This window comes from Nyctibius grandis, chromosome 11 (assembly GCF_013368605.1).
Source record: "Nyctibius grandis isolate bNycGra1 chromosome 11, bNycGra1.pri, whole genome shotgun sequence".
NCBI lineage: Eukaryota > Metazoa > Chordata > Aves > Nyctibiiformes > Nyctibiidae > Nyctibius > Nyctibius grandis.
The window spans coordinates 18,497,076-18,511,182 of NC_090668.1; the positions used below are offsets into that span (position 1 = coordinate 18,497,076).

The 14,107-nt window shown below is 44.7% G+C and overlaps 1 protein-coding gene across 1 annotated transcript; it reads right to left on the reverse strand.

Annotated features, from left to right (window-relative positions):
* Positions 1-714: 714 nt before the first annotated feature.
* Positions 715-9,297, reverse strand: MINAR1 (membrane integral NOTCH2 associated receptor 1). Its single transcript, XM_068410676.1, has 3 exons — positions 7,000-9,297; positions 5,231-5,485; positions 715-1,127 (listed from the first exon to the last, which is right to left on the reverse strand). Exons 1-3 carry the CDS (start codon positions 9,295-9,297, stop codon positions 930-932), a joined length of 2,751 nt encoding a protein of 916 aa, XP_068266777.1. The 3' UTR covers positions 715-929.
* Positions 9,298-14,107: the final 4,810 nt, after the last annotated feature.

Sequence of the window (14,107 nt, forward strand, 5' to 3'; positions counted from 1 at the left end):
AATTAAACAGTCCTATTTAATCTACAGTCTAAAAAAAGGCACAAAGACTTTGTGAAAAAAATTATAACCGTTCAGATTACATTTCCAAGAACTTTAACAGAGCGTTGCGTTGATTTGCCAGCTTTGCTTGCTGGCAGGAGTGAAATTGAGACAATTTCACTGTCTGCGGAGGTAAAGAAAACCCTTTTGGCAAGGCAGCTTTGCCAGCTCTATGCAAATGTTATTCAACAGAAGCAACTAAAACCTCTTGTGATTGCTTTAAAATATAATCTTTTTGGTCTGCAGCACATTGCACTTACCTAAGTACTCAGTGATGATAGAGTGGGTCTTAGGGCAAGACCAAATACAAAGAGCCCTTTTTAATCTGAACATAGAAATTAACTCTGTTCATGGCTACACAGTCTGCTTTCAATCAAATGATCATGAAATACATAAATACTATAAAATAAATACAATACATTCAGAGTTTTCTACATTGTAGGGAGCTTTAAGACTTTCCTAGCTCCCCGATGTAATGCATATAGAACATTCCCTTCTATACAGTGCTACCTCCATGTACCCATACCTCCGTTAAATGCAACATAGCTCAGACAACCTTCCTCTTTTGCCTGGATTCTCATCATTCTCTGATTCTGTAAAACATTATATTGTTTCTTTAGGAAAAAAAAATATTGCACTTTTAAAAATGCATAAAAATTGGACCAAGTTCCCATTACTTCCGCCACACAGTCTGTTATTTAAAATAATACTTTTCAAAAAAATGTTTCCCTTGATTTGTGTTTTGCCTATGTTCACAGCATTCTCCACCAAGATATCCTCAGAACATTCTTCCTTAGCGAATTCCTTACAGTTTTGCCATCAGACGTCTGAAACACAGCATGAGCTATCGGAGATACACACGGCTGGGAGTCACGGGTCTGTCTGCAGGTTCAGGATTTCATTGTACAAATGGGAACTACAATGACCAGAATAACTGTACAAGCTGCCGCTGCTATCAGGGCAGCTATCTTGCAAACCTTTGCTCTTCGGAACTCGGCTTCTTTGCGTTTTAATAAGGAATCATAGCCAGGAGTATAAATGTCTTCCATCCAGTATTCTAAGTTGTTTGGGTTTAAAGATTCTTGAGTCTAAAAATTAAAAGGAAACAAGTTGTTAATTGTCTGGGATCTGTCATTAATTAAATAAATAAATAAAGCAGATGTGCATGAAGGTCTCCCAACTGCATCCGGGTCTGCCATCAGGATAAAATGGGTTATTCCTGCTTCTCACACCCTTTCAACTCCATTTCTCCTGGTCCCAGTTCCACAAGGCTGATGAAAGTGGCAACAAAATACTGCAAAAAATAAACTCCTGCAACAGTATAATTCTGCTGCAAAATCCCTCCTGTAGCTCTGACTTGCCGGAAATTTCGTCATCTTGGATGGCATTTAAATAAAATCTGTTTAATCTGCTAGAGAGCAGATATGTCAGCAACTACCGCTCTCTTACTGCTTTTTAAATTATTAAAGCCCAGCTGATGGAAAGGGTTCTTAACATATATTCCTCATGCACTACACTTTATAAAGCTAACCCTAATTTTGCTGCCATAACTTGTTTGCAGGGTGTGATTGCCCAGCCCCATCCAGCACCCAGTCCCTCTAGATGGGTAATTCACAGACCTCCTCCATAATGGCAACGCCTGTGGACACCAGCCCTTCGCTTCGGTGTGGGAATACCCAACCGCAGGAAGCAGGTGCTGAGCCCCCTGCGGAGCAGGGCTGCAAGTGGGCTTCCACGAAACCACCCAGGACAAGGTGACCCTCAGCTTCTAGCTCTCCTTCCAGCTCCATCTTCTGAAAATCACCTGGAGGCATGATGCTGTCTCAGTTTTAGGGGCAGGAGGAGAAGGGGAACTGGACACCTGACATACGGTTTGGTACCACACCTTACTCTGGACCACATCTCCGCAGATGAGACCATTTAATCCCAACAGCACAATCTATATTTCCACAGGAGGCAACACTTTGCTCAGTGCCAAAGTCTGAGTCTCTCTGGGTTGGAGGTGATTTTAAGAGTATGCCTAAGAAATTAAAGACTTTGCCCTCCCATTCCACACAGGTAAACAACAACAACAAAAAAACAAAAAACAAACAAGAGAAAGTGAAGGAAATCTGAATTGGTCAGAAAATTAAATGCAACCTGGGGAACTTTATCAGTGCCTTCATCTGAACGTTTCCTTTTTTTTTTTTTAATATTTTAGTTTTTTCTTCCTTAGAATTTGACCTCTTCAAGCTTTGCGTTTCCCCCTCGCTTGTTTTTTTTCCCTTCATGCTTTCTGTTAGGGAAAAAGTGGGAAAATGGGGGAAACCCAAATGGTAGGCATTATAGCACTTACCAGCAGAAAGGGATGAAGCAGAAAGAACATTTTGAAAAATGACAGCTTTTCTTCGAAGCTGTCTCCTGTGTTTGGGGCTCCAAAAGGCCATTTCTTTAAAAAATGAAAAAGATTCCACATAAAACTGTTCCAGTGAGAATACCCTTACACACACCATTTCTGGGCTCGTAACGGACCTGATCCAAAGCTCACTGGACTCCACGCAAAGAAACTCCAGCTGACTTGAGAGGGATGTGGGTAAGCCTTTAATTGGTTAATTCAGGTTTTGTGGCCACAAGCTACTGGCTGAAACCTTGCTTTGCCTGCAAGCAGTGTTTGCTTTATGTACAGAACTACTACAAGAAGTGATTTTATAGATACCCCAGAAATAAACAATTAAAATTGAGCAACGGTTTTATAATCATTTAGCGGAGATGTCTGATAGAGCTAGTATGCTGAGAGACCATCAGCCAAGTCTGAGATTGTACCATTCAGGCTCTGAATGACCTATTCCAGCCTCCTGGGAAAAATCAGCAACCTCATCTCTAAAGGCATCAGAAAATAGCCTGACAAGTTGTCGTCCCAGTGGATCATCACACACAGAGCAAAGTGATAAGATCTCACACAGACGCCACACCTGGGACAAACTGGCCCAACTAGTTTTGCGATTTCTTTTTTTGAAGGAAAACCCAGCAGACTTGTCAAGTTCCAGGAGAAATTTTAAATAAACAAAGGCAGAAAACCCCCAAAGATAACCGTGTTATGCTTCAAGGAAATTACAGTTTTGGATCTCTCTGCCTTGGTATTGACCTTTTAACTGCTTCAGAAGGAAGATGCATTATTAAAAAGGCCCATTACTGTTAATCAGCCTCCTTTCCCATTTCATTGCCAGGCATAAGAATGTTCATTAAAGCATAATGTATTTACTTTCAGTTCTAATAAACTTAATCACTGGGGAAAAAAACATTAATCAGTCTGTGTCTATTTTTTGAGTTTATCAGTCAGCTCTGTTATAAAGTCTAGACATGGGCTTTGTGGACTAGATGCGATTCTGACAGTCCTTTTGGAGGGAGAGAATCAAACCAGTAAAGTTTTATCACCTTTATCCTAAAGATAAATGATGGCAATAAGCCGATTCCTCTGGTTTGCTCGCAGTTGCGCAGAGCTGCTTACAGGGAACGAAACAGCCCTATGAAGAGCAGATGGAGAACACTTCTCCCATGGGAGCCTTGCTTCCAAATATCACCTCCCTTGTTGCCTCCACGCAGCAGGTAAGGGATGCTCTGCAACTGCCTGCTGCAGAGGAACTTCTTTCAGCCTATTCCTACTCTAGCATACAGTCTGCAACGCCAGGTTTAGGAACTTTAGTAAGCCCTCTAATGCTTTTAAGTCCCAAAGAGCAGCAAGCAGCTGAGGCAAGATGCAGCCTGGTTCCTGTGCTATCTGGCTTCTCTCTGAGTGCACTTGAGCCACAGCAAGGAGCTGGGGCTGGTGAGGACAGGGAAGTTTGCATGAGTCAAGCCAGGAGGTGAATCTGTTGTGCACAAATTCCTGCACAAACGCTCATGGGAGTTGCACTACAGCACTGTGTGGGTGATGGTTTTAATTCCAAACCAGCTAATGCAGGGTCCTGAGACACGGCAGCTCTCCTTGGGCTACACAAGTCTTTCTCAGAGTATCCTGATGCTCTACTAGGGCTTAGTCTGATGGGTTTGGAGCTTGGTTAGGTACCTCAGCACTGAGCCATCGAGAGCTGATGTGGAGCCACAAGGCTCAGGCTCTTGCATGCCACATTCCCTGGCAGACAAGATTTGGAGACCAGCAGACTCCCTGCTTGAGTATGGCTGCACCTCACAGACTGTTGTTCACAGCCGTGTTAGCGTGGCGCTGACAAGCCCCAAGCTGCAGGTCAGTATAGCCCAGCTGCTGCCAAGCCCACAGCTAGCTGAGGCAGCTTGCTCTGCTCTGGGACGTGCACACACATCAAGGAGCCCGAAATGCGTGAGGTCAGCACCGTTCCCCTCTTTGGCTCTGCATGCTGCTGTATAAATGCGTATAAACAATACACAGTGATCTCCGCATCAGTATGGATTTCATTATGTGATGCATTTTGTGTTTCATGACCCAATACAGCAACATTTGTTTGGTCTTTACACATTTTGGATGGCATTCTTCATGCTTTCTCTTTAAACCTGTGCTCACATACCTTCCTTCCTAGAAGATGTGTTTATCAGGCTAGACAGGGTATCCAACGTGGGCATTCAGTCCTGGGTCTGGGCAGCCCATTATATATCAGGATTGTGATTTCAAATACACCACAGTTTGGGAAAATTTAAATCCAAAATTTGGATTTGTCTCACAGTAACTTGCTCTGCTCTGCTTGTTGCAGAAGAGCCTGCACACTTCCAAGCTGAACTAAAATGCAAACAAGACAGACCATTAGCTGATCTGCTCTTCACATGACTCTGGTTTCCAACAGCATGTCTCATGTTTCTGGCAAAATGGAAAAAAGCCCTAACACTTAAATACTCTGTGAACGATTCAGACAGAACAAGGATAGAAGAAAAAGCAACAATGCCAGCTTCTGCACCACTCTGCCTTGCTGCAGTTAGGGACTGGTTCATCTCTGCATCCCTTTACCCCTAAACTGTTCTTTAGAGCTAACACAACCATGGCTTAGCAGACATCTCTCCATTGCAGAATAAGCTGGGAGCACCAACCTGTCAAGGATCACCATTCAGCAACCAAACATCCACCACGATTAGAGGCTCAACACTGTATAGCTACTTCCTGAGCTCTCCAAATCCCTTCTTAAGTGCACATTCTGGCAACATCCATTTGCAATCAAGCCATTCAAGTTAAACAAATGGGACTCACTTGTAGATCCAATGCTGCAATCTTGCCTTTATCCCCCGAATTCCTCGTGTATTCCTCTATGGTCCACGATGGCTGGGCGCGTTTCACTTCAGCCAGCTCTGTCAACCTCATGTCTGTGTAGAGCGGGTTGCTTTTCATGTGTGACTTGAGAGATGCAGGGTAGGGATGAGGACTAAAGACTTGTTCAATCAAGAAAGCATCTTTTGGTTGTTTAGAGAGTCTGTGTGGCTGTGGGATTTCATATTGCCTGTCTGCCTGCAATAGGGTTCAAAAGAATTTGAGAGAAGAAACAGGACTATGAGGGGGTTAAACACAAAGGACAGAGATATTCCTTTCAGACTCACTATATGATATTGCTTAAGCCACGGTAAGAAAAGTACCAGCTAGGACAAAGGTTTTGCATGGCCTTAATCCATTTGCCCATCCTCTTCTCACAACAAGACCAAAGAGGTATTTTGCAGACACAACTCCTTGTTCACCATAACATGAATACAAAGCTGATTGAACAGAGGAAATTTCGGTTTTGTGCTGTTTACAGGCTATAAAACTCTTCTGAAAATGACCCTGGCATCCAAAAAAGCCTAGCTGATCTGCGAAAGCTAAGAGCCCCATGCAGGCTTCCAGATTTCTGTTTCCAGATCAAATCTTAACAAGAAGAAGTCTTGTGGGAAGCCCCCAGGTAGCACCCCCTTGACACCGCACCATCCATAGTACTAATCCAGTGTCAGCCATGGTCTACTGCAGGAGTGAGAAAGGGACTTTCAAAGCCAGCATTTCATCCTGGGCAGATCAATGTACAGAAAAGCCAAGGTCTGGGCTTAAGGTTAACCTTCTTCCCCTTCTGCAACCTGCTAATAACCCATGGTTTATGGTTTCTTGTTCAACCAACTGCACTTATTTCCATCAAACCTCTTTTTCTCCTTTCTCAACACTTCTCTGCCCTCATTCCTTCCCGTAAGAAGGCACAGCATGCCCATCACATGGTCCTGATTGCAAAAGGGCTGAAGGACCTCCAACGCTCTCCACTGTCCATGAAACAGAAACAACCACCCACACCATGCACAGTTTCAACTGAGCAGCAACCAGAGCCCAGTGCAAGGACAGCCACAATAGCTGTGCGATCTGTGAAGACAGCAGTGGGCAGATGTGGGGAGGGATGGGCACAGTTTTTCTGAGTGATCAAAACAAGACCACAGCTATGCTGCATTTCCTCAACGGGAGGCTGAAGACTCATGTAAATGACCGTGAAAGCCAGATATAAAGAACATAACTAGAGTTTGCATCTCACGGTACACGTACAAGGATTCTTTTCTTGAGGGATTTGAATTCATGAATCTATTTTGTTGCCTTTTAAATATGCACATACTTCTCTGATAAAAGCTGTCACAATGCAATTGCAAAATATCCCTTCTAAAACAACCACTAGAGAATTCCAATTTTCCCCATGCCCTTTTCACCAAGTTAATTACCTGGCTTCCTTATATCGCCACTGGTGATGAAGAATACCATTATCTTCCGAAGATCTCACCCACATTACCCTCCCTCCCTTTTCAAAAAAGCAAAGTGCTTCTAAGGAACAACTTGACCATATTGCAGCTGCCAAGCAAGAACATATAGGAACAAAATCACTCAATTATGATAACAATAAAAACAGGCATAATATGGCAGGGCAAAGTATTGTCATATCCTGAGGCTTGTGATGGCTATGGAAGACATTCATAACTAGATTATTTTTAAGTGCTTATTATGCGAGTTAAAGTTGAAATTACCTCTTTAGATTTCCTGTGCCAGTCCTTATTTTCTCCTCCATCTCTCTCTTTCATCTCCTCTTCCGTAACGCCAGCTTGGTTGGTGTAAGTAATAGCTCTCCAGTCTCGGGGAGAGTTTGAAATACTTGCTATTTTGGATTCAGTTGCGCTATTTTCCTCTGTTAAGGATCTTGATGACCTTCTAGTAAACAAACTTTTTTTTAAGGCTTTTACTCGAAGACTCTCGCTATTACTTCCACTGGCGTCTGAACAGCACCATTCCGGATTATTCTCTAGTTTGCCTCCACGAGGAGTATTGTGGCACTGAAATATCTGCGGGGAGTTACTCTCATCTGATGCGGCCTCGCTTGTCAGAGAATTAAGATCTATTTGTACGCTGACCTTTTCTGGCTGCTGAATTTTTTGATCCAACTTGCTCAGTTTTCCCAGGACTTGGGAGATTTCTTCTCGGACACCCGAGAGAGATTCCAGTTTCTTCTCTATTTCACCAATCCTCAAAACTAATTTGCAGACACTCGTTTTCAGTTCATCATCTGTGTTACTGATATCTGCCCGGACCACTTTATCTAATTTGTTACAGGCATTCCCGTTGGAGATTTTAGTCAAATTGTGCTCAGGTGAGCTCTCACAGTCTGATTTATGCATCTGAGACAAGGAACCAGTGCTGTTGTAGCACGAAGACTGCATCACTCCCGTCGACCCACTGACACTCATGTCATCCAAAAACCGGAAAATGTCACTGATGTCATCACTCACGATTTCAGAGTCATCATCCGACTGCTTAAGAGAGTGCCGCTCTCCATACTTGGCTTGTCCCGCCGCACACAAATCCTTGCATTTCTTGTGGTCCAGAACTTGCTGTTCGGTTTGTGTCCCAACACTCGTGGTCCTGTCAATGCTCAAGATCTGAACAGAAGTACAATTAATGCTTTTATCCTTAAACTTTTTGACTGGCTCATGTTTCTCCACGTCTAGAATGGAAGGAATTTCTTTGGGTTTATGCCCATTTGGTTTCACAGCGTAGTTTGCCTGCATAATTGGTTGCTGATCCTTCGCGTTTAGGTAGGACTGATGCCTGTCAGCTGAAGGAAAGTTTGGAGATGGGTTGTTTGAACTCTGGTATCGTGGCTTCTCTTCAGACTGCTTTCTATTAAAAAATGATCGTTCAAAGTCAGGTACTTCCTCAGTATTTAAACTCCAGCTTTTAGATGGCCAGGCAGTTTGCTTGGGTGGCTTTCCAGTCCACTTTTTGGTGTCCTGGGGCCCGAGAATAGTAGTTGGGCCAAAATATGTTGAGGCTTGAAGATCATCTAAACTTTCATGCTTCACTCGTCTTTTGTCTGGTATAGGAGAATAAACTGGATTCAGGTACTGGCTGCTGTATGGCATTTCAAAGCTGTGGTTGAAGAAAGCCTGCTTAGAGCTTTCTTTCCTGTTCTGAGGCTCTCTGTGTCCATCTTCTGGCTTTTTGTTGGACGGTATTAAATTGGGAGATATTGTAATCAGATTATGAAAATCTTCTTTGAATATATTTCTTTTCTGGACACACGACTGCATCACAAATGGCTCATCATTTGAAATGAAGGTTTCTTTTATGCCTGCACTTATAGGCAAGGAGTCCTGGTCTGAAATAGATTCGTTTTCAATGTTCATGGGGAAGTACGTACTCTGCATCTCACACGGTGGAGACGTGGCGATGGAGTAGGACGCGAGTGCCTGCAGCCTGTCCAGAGAGGCAGCCCGGCCCTTCATCTCCTTATTAACACCGAGTAAAAAGTTGGGTTCTGACGAGGGGACAAACTGTTGACAGTCTTTGCAGTCCATCTTTCTGCATTTTGAAGACCTTCTGACTGGAAAGCCCCGGTTATACTCCTGGTCGTTCAGCTCGCAGTTGGGCACACAGTCTGCCATATTGCAGATTTCTGTGTCAGATCTACAGGACTCGAAGGACTCTTTCTTCTTCACTTTCTGCCTTGCAACTGGAAGTTTCTCCTTGGCCACTCCCCCGTTCATTTGTATGAGGTTGAATATTGTTACTATATCTGCTGCAACCATGATTTTCTTTGATTGCTGATTGTTTACAGTGCATCTCATTTTGTCTTTGAACAAAGTCGCTGGGAAATTAGGATCTAGGCAAGCGGTGTAAAACAGCACGCTTCTGAGCTTGGCCAACTGGGATAAATCAAACCTGGCACACAGGGACTTGCAGAGGTCCTGATAAGAAACGGTATTCTGCTTCGTGTCCAGCTCCTCCAAGATCTTCACCAGGAATAGCGAAGATTCCTGGTTGGACTCCATGACTTAGGCGTGTTTTGTTGTTTAGCCTGGAAATTGCGTTCCACTTCTACAGCAACATACAACAGCAAACAAAAAAGATTGTATGTCACCCACAGATAATATTCAGGACCTTGTAATTCAGCCACAGATGCGACCTGACTCCCTAGCCATGTAGTCAAAGGCTTGCTTGTATAACCCATCCTCATGTTTCCGTACTCCAGGCTGTAATCCCAGCATTGATGAAATCAATACTTAAATGGAATCAGGATTTCATCCAAGGAGGCTCATTTATGTCAGTGTCTACTGAAGTGAGCAAGGGAATAAACAGCAGAAGCTCTGAAGGGGCTGAACTAACAGCAGATATCCAATCCCAGCCTGCTTGCTGCAGTGCTTTCACTGAATTTCTTACCAACTTGTGAAAGGTTGAAAGTACAGACACATCAAATTGTTTGGCAATAATTCTAGCCCTAGCCTTACAGAATCACAGAAATGTTTTGGTTGGAAAGGACCTTTAAGATCATCGAGTCCAACCATTAACGTACCAGAGATGAGCTACCATACCATGACAACCCCAGCTGTTTTCATATCTGACTGCAAATGGCTCTCAGGAAGATTTTCTGAGAATAAACTTCTGACATGTTTTTAGAAGTTACCTGAGCACATAATTACCATCTTGCTTATTTAAAAACATTATTTTCTCCTCTACTCTGAATTATCTCCTCTGGATACCATGACACTTTTTCCAGAAATACCTTTTCCTGAGTTTATGATTCATGAACAGAAAAGATGCCCACTCTCATGTGAAAAACCTGTGTGAGCCCCATTTCAGCTATAAAGTGCAAAATTTAGAAAAGAACAGAGAGAGTTAAACAACAAAAAAAAAAATCCCACTGAATCTTGAAACCAATCCAGCAGATGCTAGAGGGCTGGCTGCCAATCAGGGTGGATTTGAAGACTGAGAAATATCAAGGACAGAGAACATCCTCTTCAGTGATGTGCTCGCAGAGAAATCCAGGGAGTGCAGCTCCATTCACCAGCCTGAAATGATAGGGCAGAGGTGGAGAGCAAAGGCTGCACATTTCTGAGGATAACAAGAAGAGCTCGAGCCAGCACATCTAATGCTAGCAAACGTCTTGGGAAGGACATAAACCCCTGCATTTTCAGAGTTGAAACCAACCAATTACGGATTAGAAAAGGATGTTGATGGGGGGCAGATTATTTTTCATCTGTGAATATCCTTGTTGGTGTCTGTGCTGCTGGCTACTAGGAGAGAGCACAGGATGATGCAGTCTGCCAATTCCCATGTTCGGTCACTTTGTTATTCTTACTGATAGGAATGACAAAAATATTTTTCCTTCCCCAAAAGGCTATGTTATCTTCCTCCATTCACTCCCGCCCTTAGATGACCCGTGGAACTAGTCTCTCCATCTGCATCAAGTGCAGAATATCCACCCCAATGGCAAAGCACAAAAGTCAGGCTTGCAAGGTTTCTTATTACTCATTTAAAAAGTCACCTCCCAGCCAAAAACCTCAGGACTCCTGAGCACCACTCCAGGAATACAGGGCTCCTGTTCCCTCTTTTGTAGCCTTTCATCTTGCCCTGACATTACATACTGGCAATCGCTCTCAGTGTCAGAAGCCAGCGTACTTCAGCTTTCGTAGCAAATGCCACAGTAGCATCTCCCAGAAGGAAAAAAGAAAACCACCAGGCTGCCCATAAGAATATGAAACAAGTCTCCATATGGACTTGGCTGTTCATTTAAGTAGCATCTTTCTGCTGCGTATGATCAGAAGTTGAGCAGCAGCAACGTGAATGTATTTCTGTGACTGTAAACACTACTCTCAGAAACCAATGGCTACAGGGATTTTCCAACACCTCCGTTGCATGCACGTTTGCTTTTCAAGCTCCTGTATTACGCATAGCAGCACAACTCTTCTGCTAACCGACAAAAGAGTAAAAACGTCATATTGCTCAGTGTTCGGCTGCAGAAAGTAAGGCTAAAAGCTGGAGGAGGATGCTTGTATCCCCTTTCTCTTTACTAACAGTGCGTGCTTGGAGGCACAGCATTTTTAACAGCCTGCCTTTGTATTTCTCTGACATGTCACCATTAGAAAACGAAGCTCCCAAGCTAGGTCCAAACTGCACTGTCTGCCAACCAAAGCCACCAAGCACTCCCAGAGTAAACTTCACATGTGGGGCTTGGAGACTTTCCCACCTGCCAGGGGACTGGCACTGCAAGTCAATTTTCTGCATGTTATAAATCTGCCGTTTGGGGCAAGAGTGGGAATCTGTTGTCACCTCCGGGCTGAATACCGGCACAAGCAACTACCTCCTCCCATTGGTAACTTCACAGCTTCTCGCAAAACCCTCACCTGGATATGCATTTTCACAGCCTGATACACACTCTGTACGCTGCCTACACCGGCCTGCCAGAGCCCTGCTTTCTCCCCACTCACACTCCTGCTAAAATACAAAAGTAGCCAGTTTGCAATTATAAATTTCTTGAAACCATCAACCCATTTGCTCCCTACCTTCCTGTCTTTACTCTCTCATCCCATTGAGGATATCCTACATACAGTTTCTTGAAATTTTTTGTTTTGTACCAAGCCATTCTTACCTCACCTCTCCCATCAGAGGTTTTAACTTCCATTCAGGTTTCTAAAACCTATGAATCTAGTAAAACTTAGGTGCAGCCTGATTTTCAAAGGTGCTGAGTGCTGACAAGTTCAGTAGGTTCAGTGGAAGCCCTGCATACCCCCAAACACCAATAAGGAGACTTGGTTTGGGGGCTCCCATCCATACCCAAGCAGTAAGGCAGTGGCACTGAAGCACAGATTCCCAAGCAGAGGAGCTCTGCTAGACCCTATTTAGCTCCGCCTGGGACCCTGCGCTCCCAAAGCCAAGCCTGAGAGATGACAGTCAGCTGTAAAGCAGCGAGGGGACAGGGAGGTGACAGAGGCTTTAAGGTGAGCGTGACCAGGAGAAAGCTGAGCCTGCTGAGGTGGGAATTCAGCCAATTTGCTCAACTGAGACTCAGCTATAGGAGGTGGGAATTGAAAAGGCAGGTTGCAAAATCAGATGTAGGCCTTGAGGAAAAGCAAGCTAGCTAGGAGTTGGAATAATTCCCTCTTAACCCCTTCGCTGTTCACAGACAGCTTTCTGGTGTGAGCGCACTTAGGTGTGAAAGGTACCTTTGGGCTTCAGCCTGGGCGTGGAAATGGGTGCTCCCTTGTGCCAGAGCATCAGAAACGTTGCTAGTAGAGCACGCAACAGACTCAGGCTGTGAAGAATAGGATATATTACCCCATAAGGATAATATAAAAAGGCCTCGAAATCTTGTTTCCTGGGTCAGGGATGTAAAAACCCAGTGCCAAGGTTTTTAGTGGCACATTAAGCTCCCCTGTCTCTTGTCAAGCCTCCTAACAGCCTGTGACAGAGACAGGTGCCTCTTGGCAAGTCACCCCGGGAGCTGCCACATCCCAGGTGCCAAGCACTTGGCCATGCACCGTTTCAGCTGTTACATCCACGTTCATTCATTATCTCTCAAAGTAGGACCAGAATAAACCTGGACGTGGCATATAAATGCAAAGCTCTGAAATAAGCACAGGAAGACCTTTTAGAGAGGGTACAGGGTCATGAATCAGTCAAAAGCAGCAAAGGGAATGAAAGCACCCACAGCAAGAGCAGCAGCACAGGGCCTCCTCAGATGGCTTTAATGCCACCAATGTCCTTGTGCCTTACCTTCACTACCAGCAGCCACATGCACCCACCAAACCACCCCCAAACTGACTTTGGTCTCCAGAGACATGGAGCTAACGAGACCCAGGGATGGGATCTAGCTTATTTATCCTCAGCAAGAGTCTCTGATCAAAGGAGCCACTTAACATTTTGTCTTTAATGATTTTTGTTATATTAACACTGAGAGGGTCGCTTTGACTCAGCTTCCTAAGAGTCGACATTCGCTGCTCTAACAGCACAATTATATCCCAGCGTGGACTTGTACAGCATTATATTGCACGGCTAGTCGATGGGGTCTGACTCTCCTTGCACGCAGATGAGCTCCAGGCTGACCACAAATCAATGCCTTCTCACCCTGCACCAAGAGCAATGAACTGAGCTCTCCCCTTACCATTAACCCGCTATCTCAGCCTCTGGAGGAGAAGACCAGGAGCGTTATGATTGCGACCTCCATCCCTAGTGGTGCTTTCTGCTGCACAAAGGCAATATGCTGTTCTATTTTCTGGTGTCTTTAGGAATCAGTCCTCCATCAGACCTCTCCCCTGTGGTCCTCCAAACCAGGGGAACCTGCATACTCTTTCATGCAGCTTACTTCCCCACAGAAATGCCAGAACACACTTTCCCTCCTCACCACCTCCCAAATCAGCTCTGGGGTGGAAAGGTCCCCTCACCTCCCGACTACCCTATAAATTCACCATCCACAGGAATTCATGAAATAAGTACTACCCTCCAGTTGCCCTGGCCACTTTCCCCCATGGTACCATCAGCCCAAACCCTGCTCCACTGCATCTGCTAAGGGCAGCGCACATCGGGGCAGATAAATCCTGGCACGGGATTCAAGAGACAGTCCCACCACTCGCCTTCCCTGAGCAGCTGTGGGGTGGCAAGGTGCCTTGCATGAGCCTGAATCGTGGCCACTGGCAGACAGACCACATTATCTTCCTCTGTCATTTCCTCCTTCATTTCCTTCCCTGCTCTCTGTGCCTCTGACATTTGCTCTCCCCATTTCCCAATATCCACAGCCGGTGCAGCTAATACACAGATGCGGTTGCTGGAGTCATCATTTCCCCTCTCCCTTTGATTTGCCAGCCG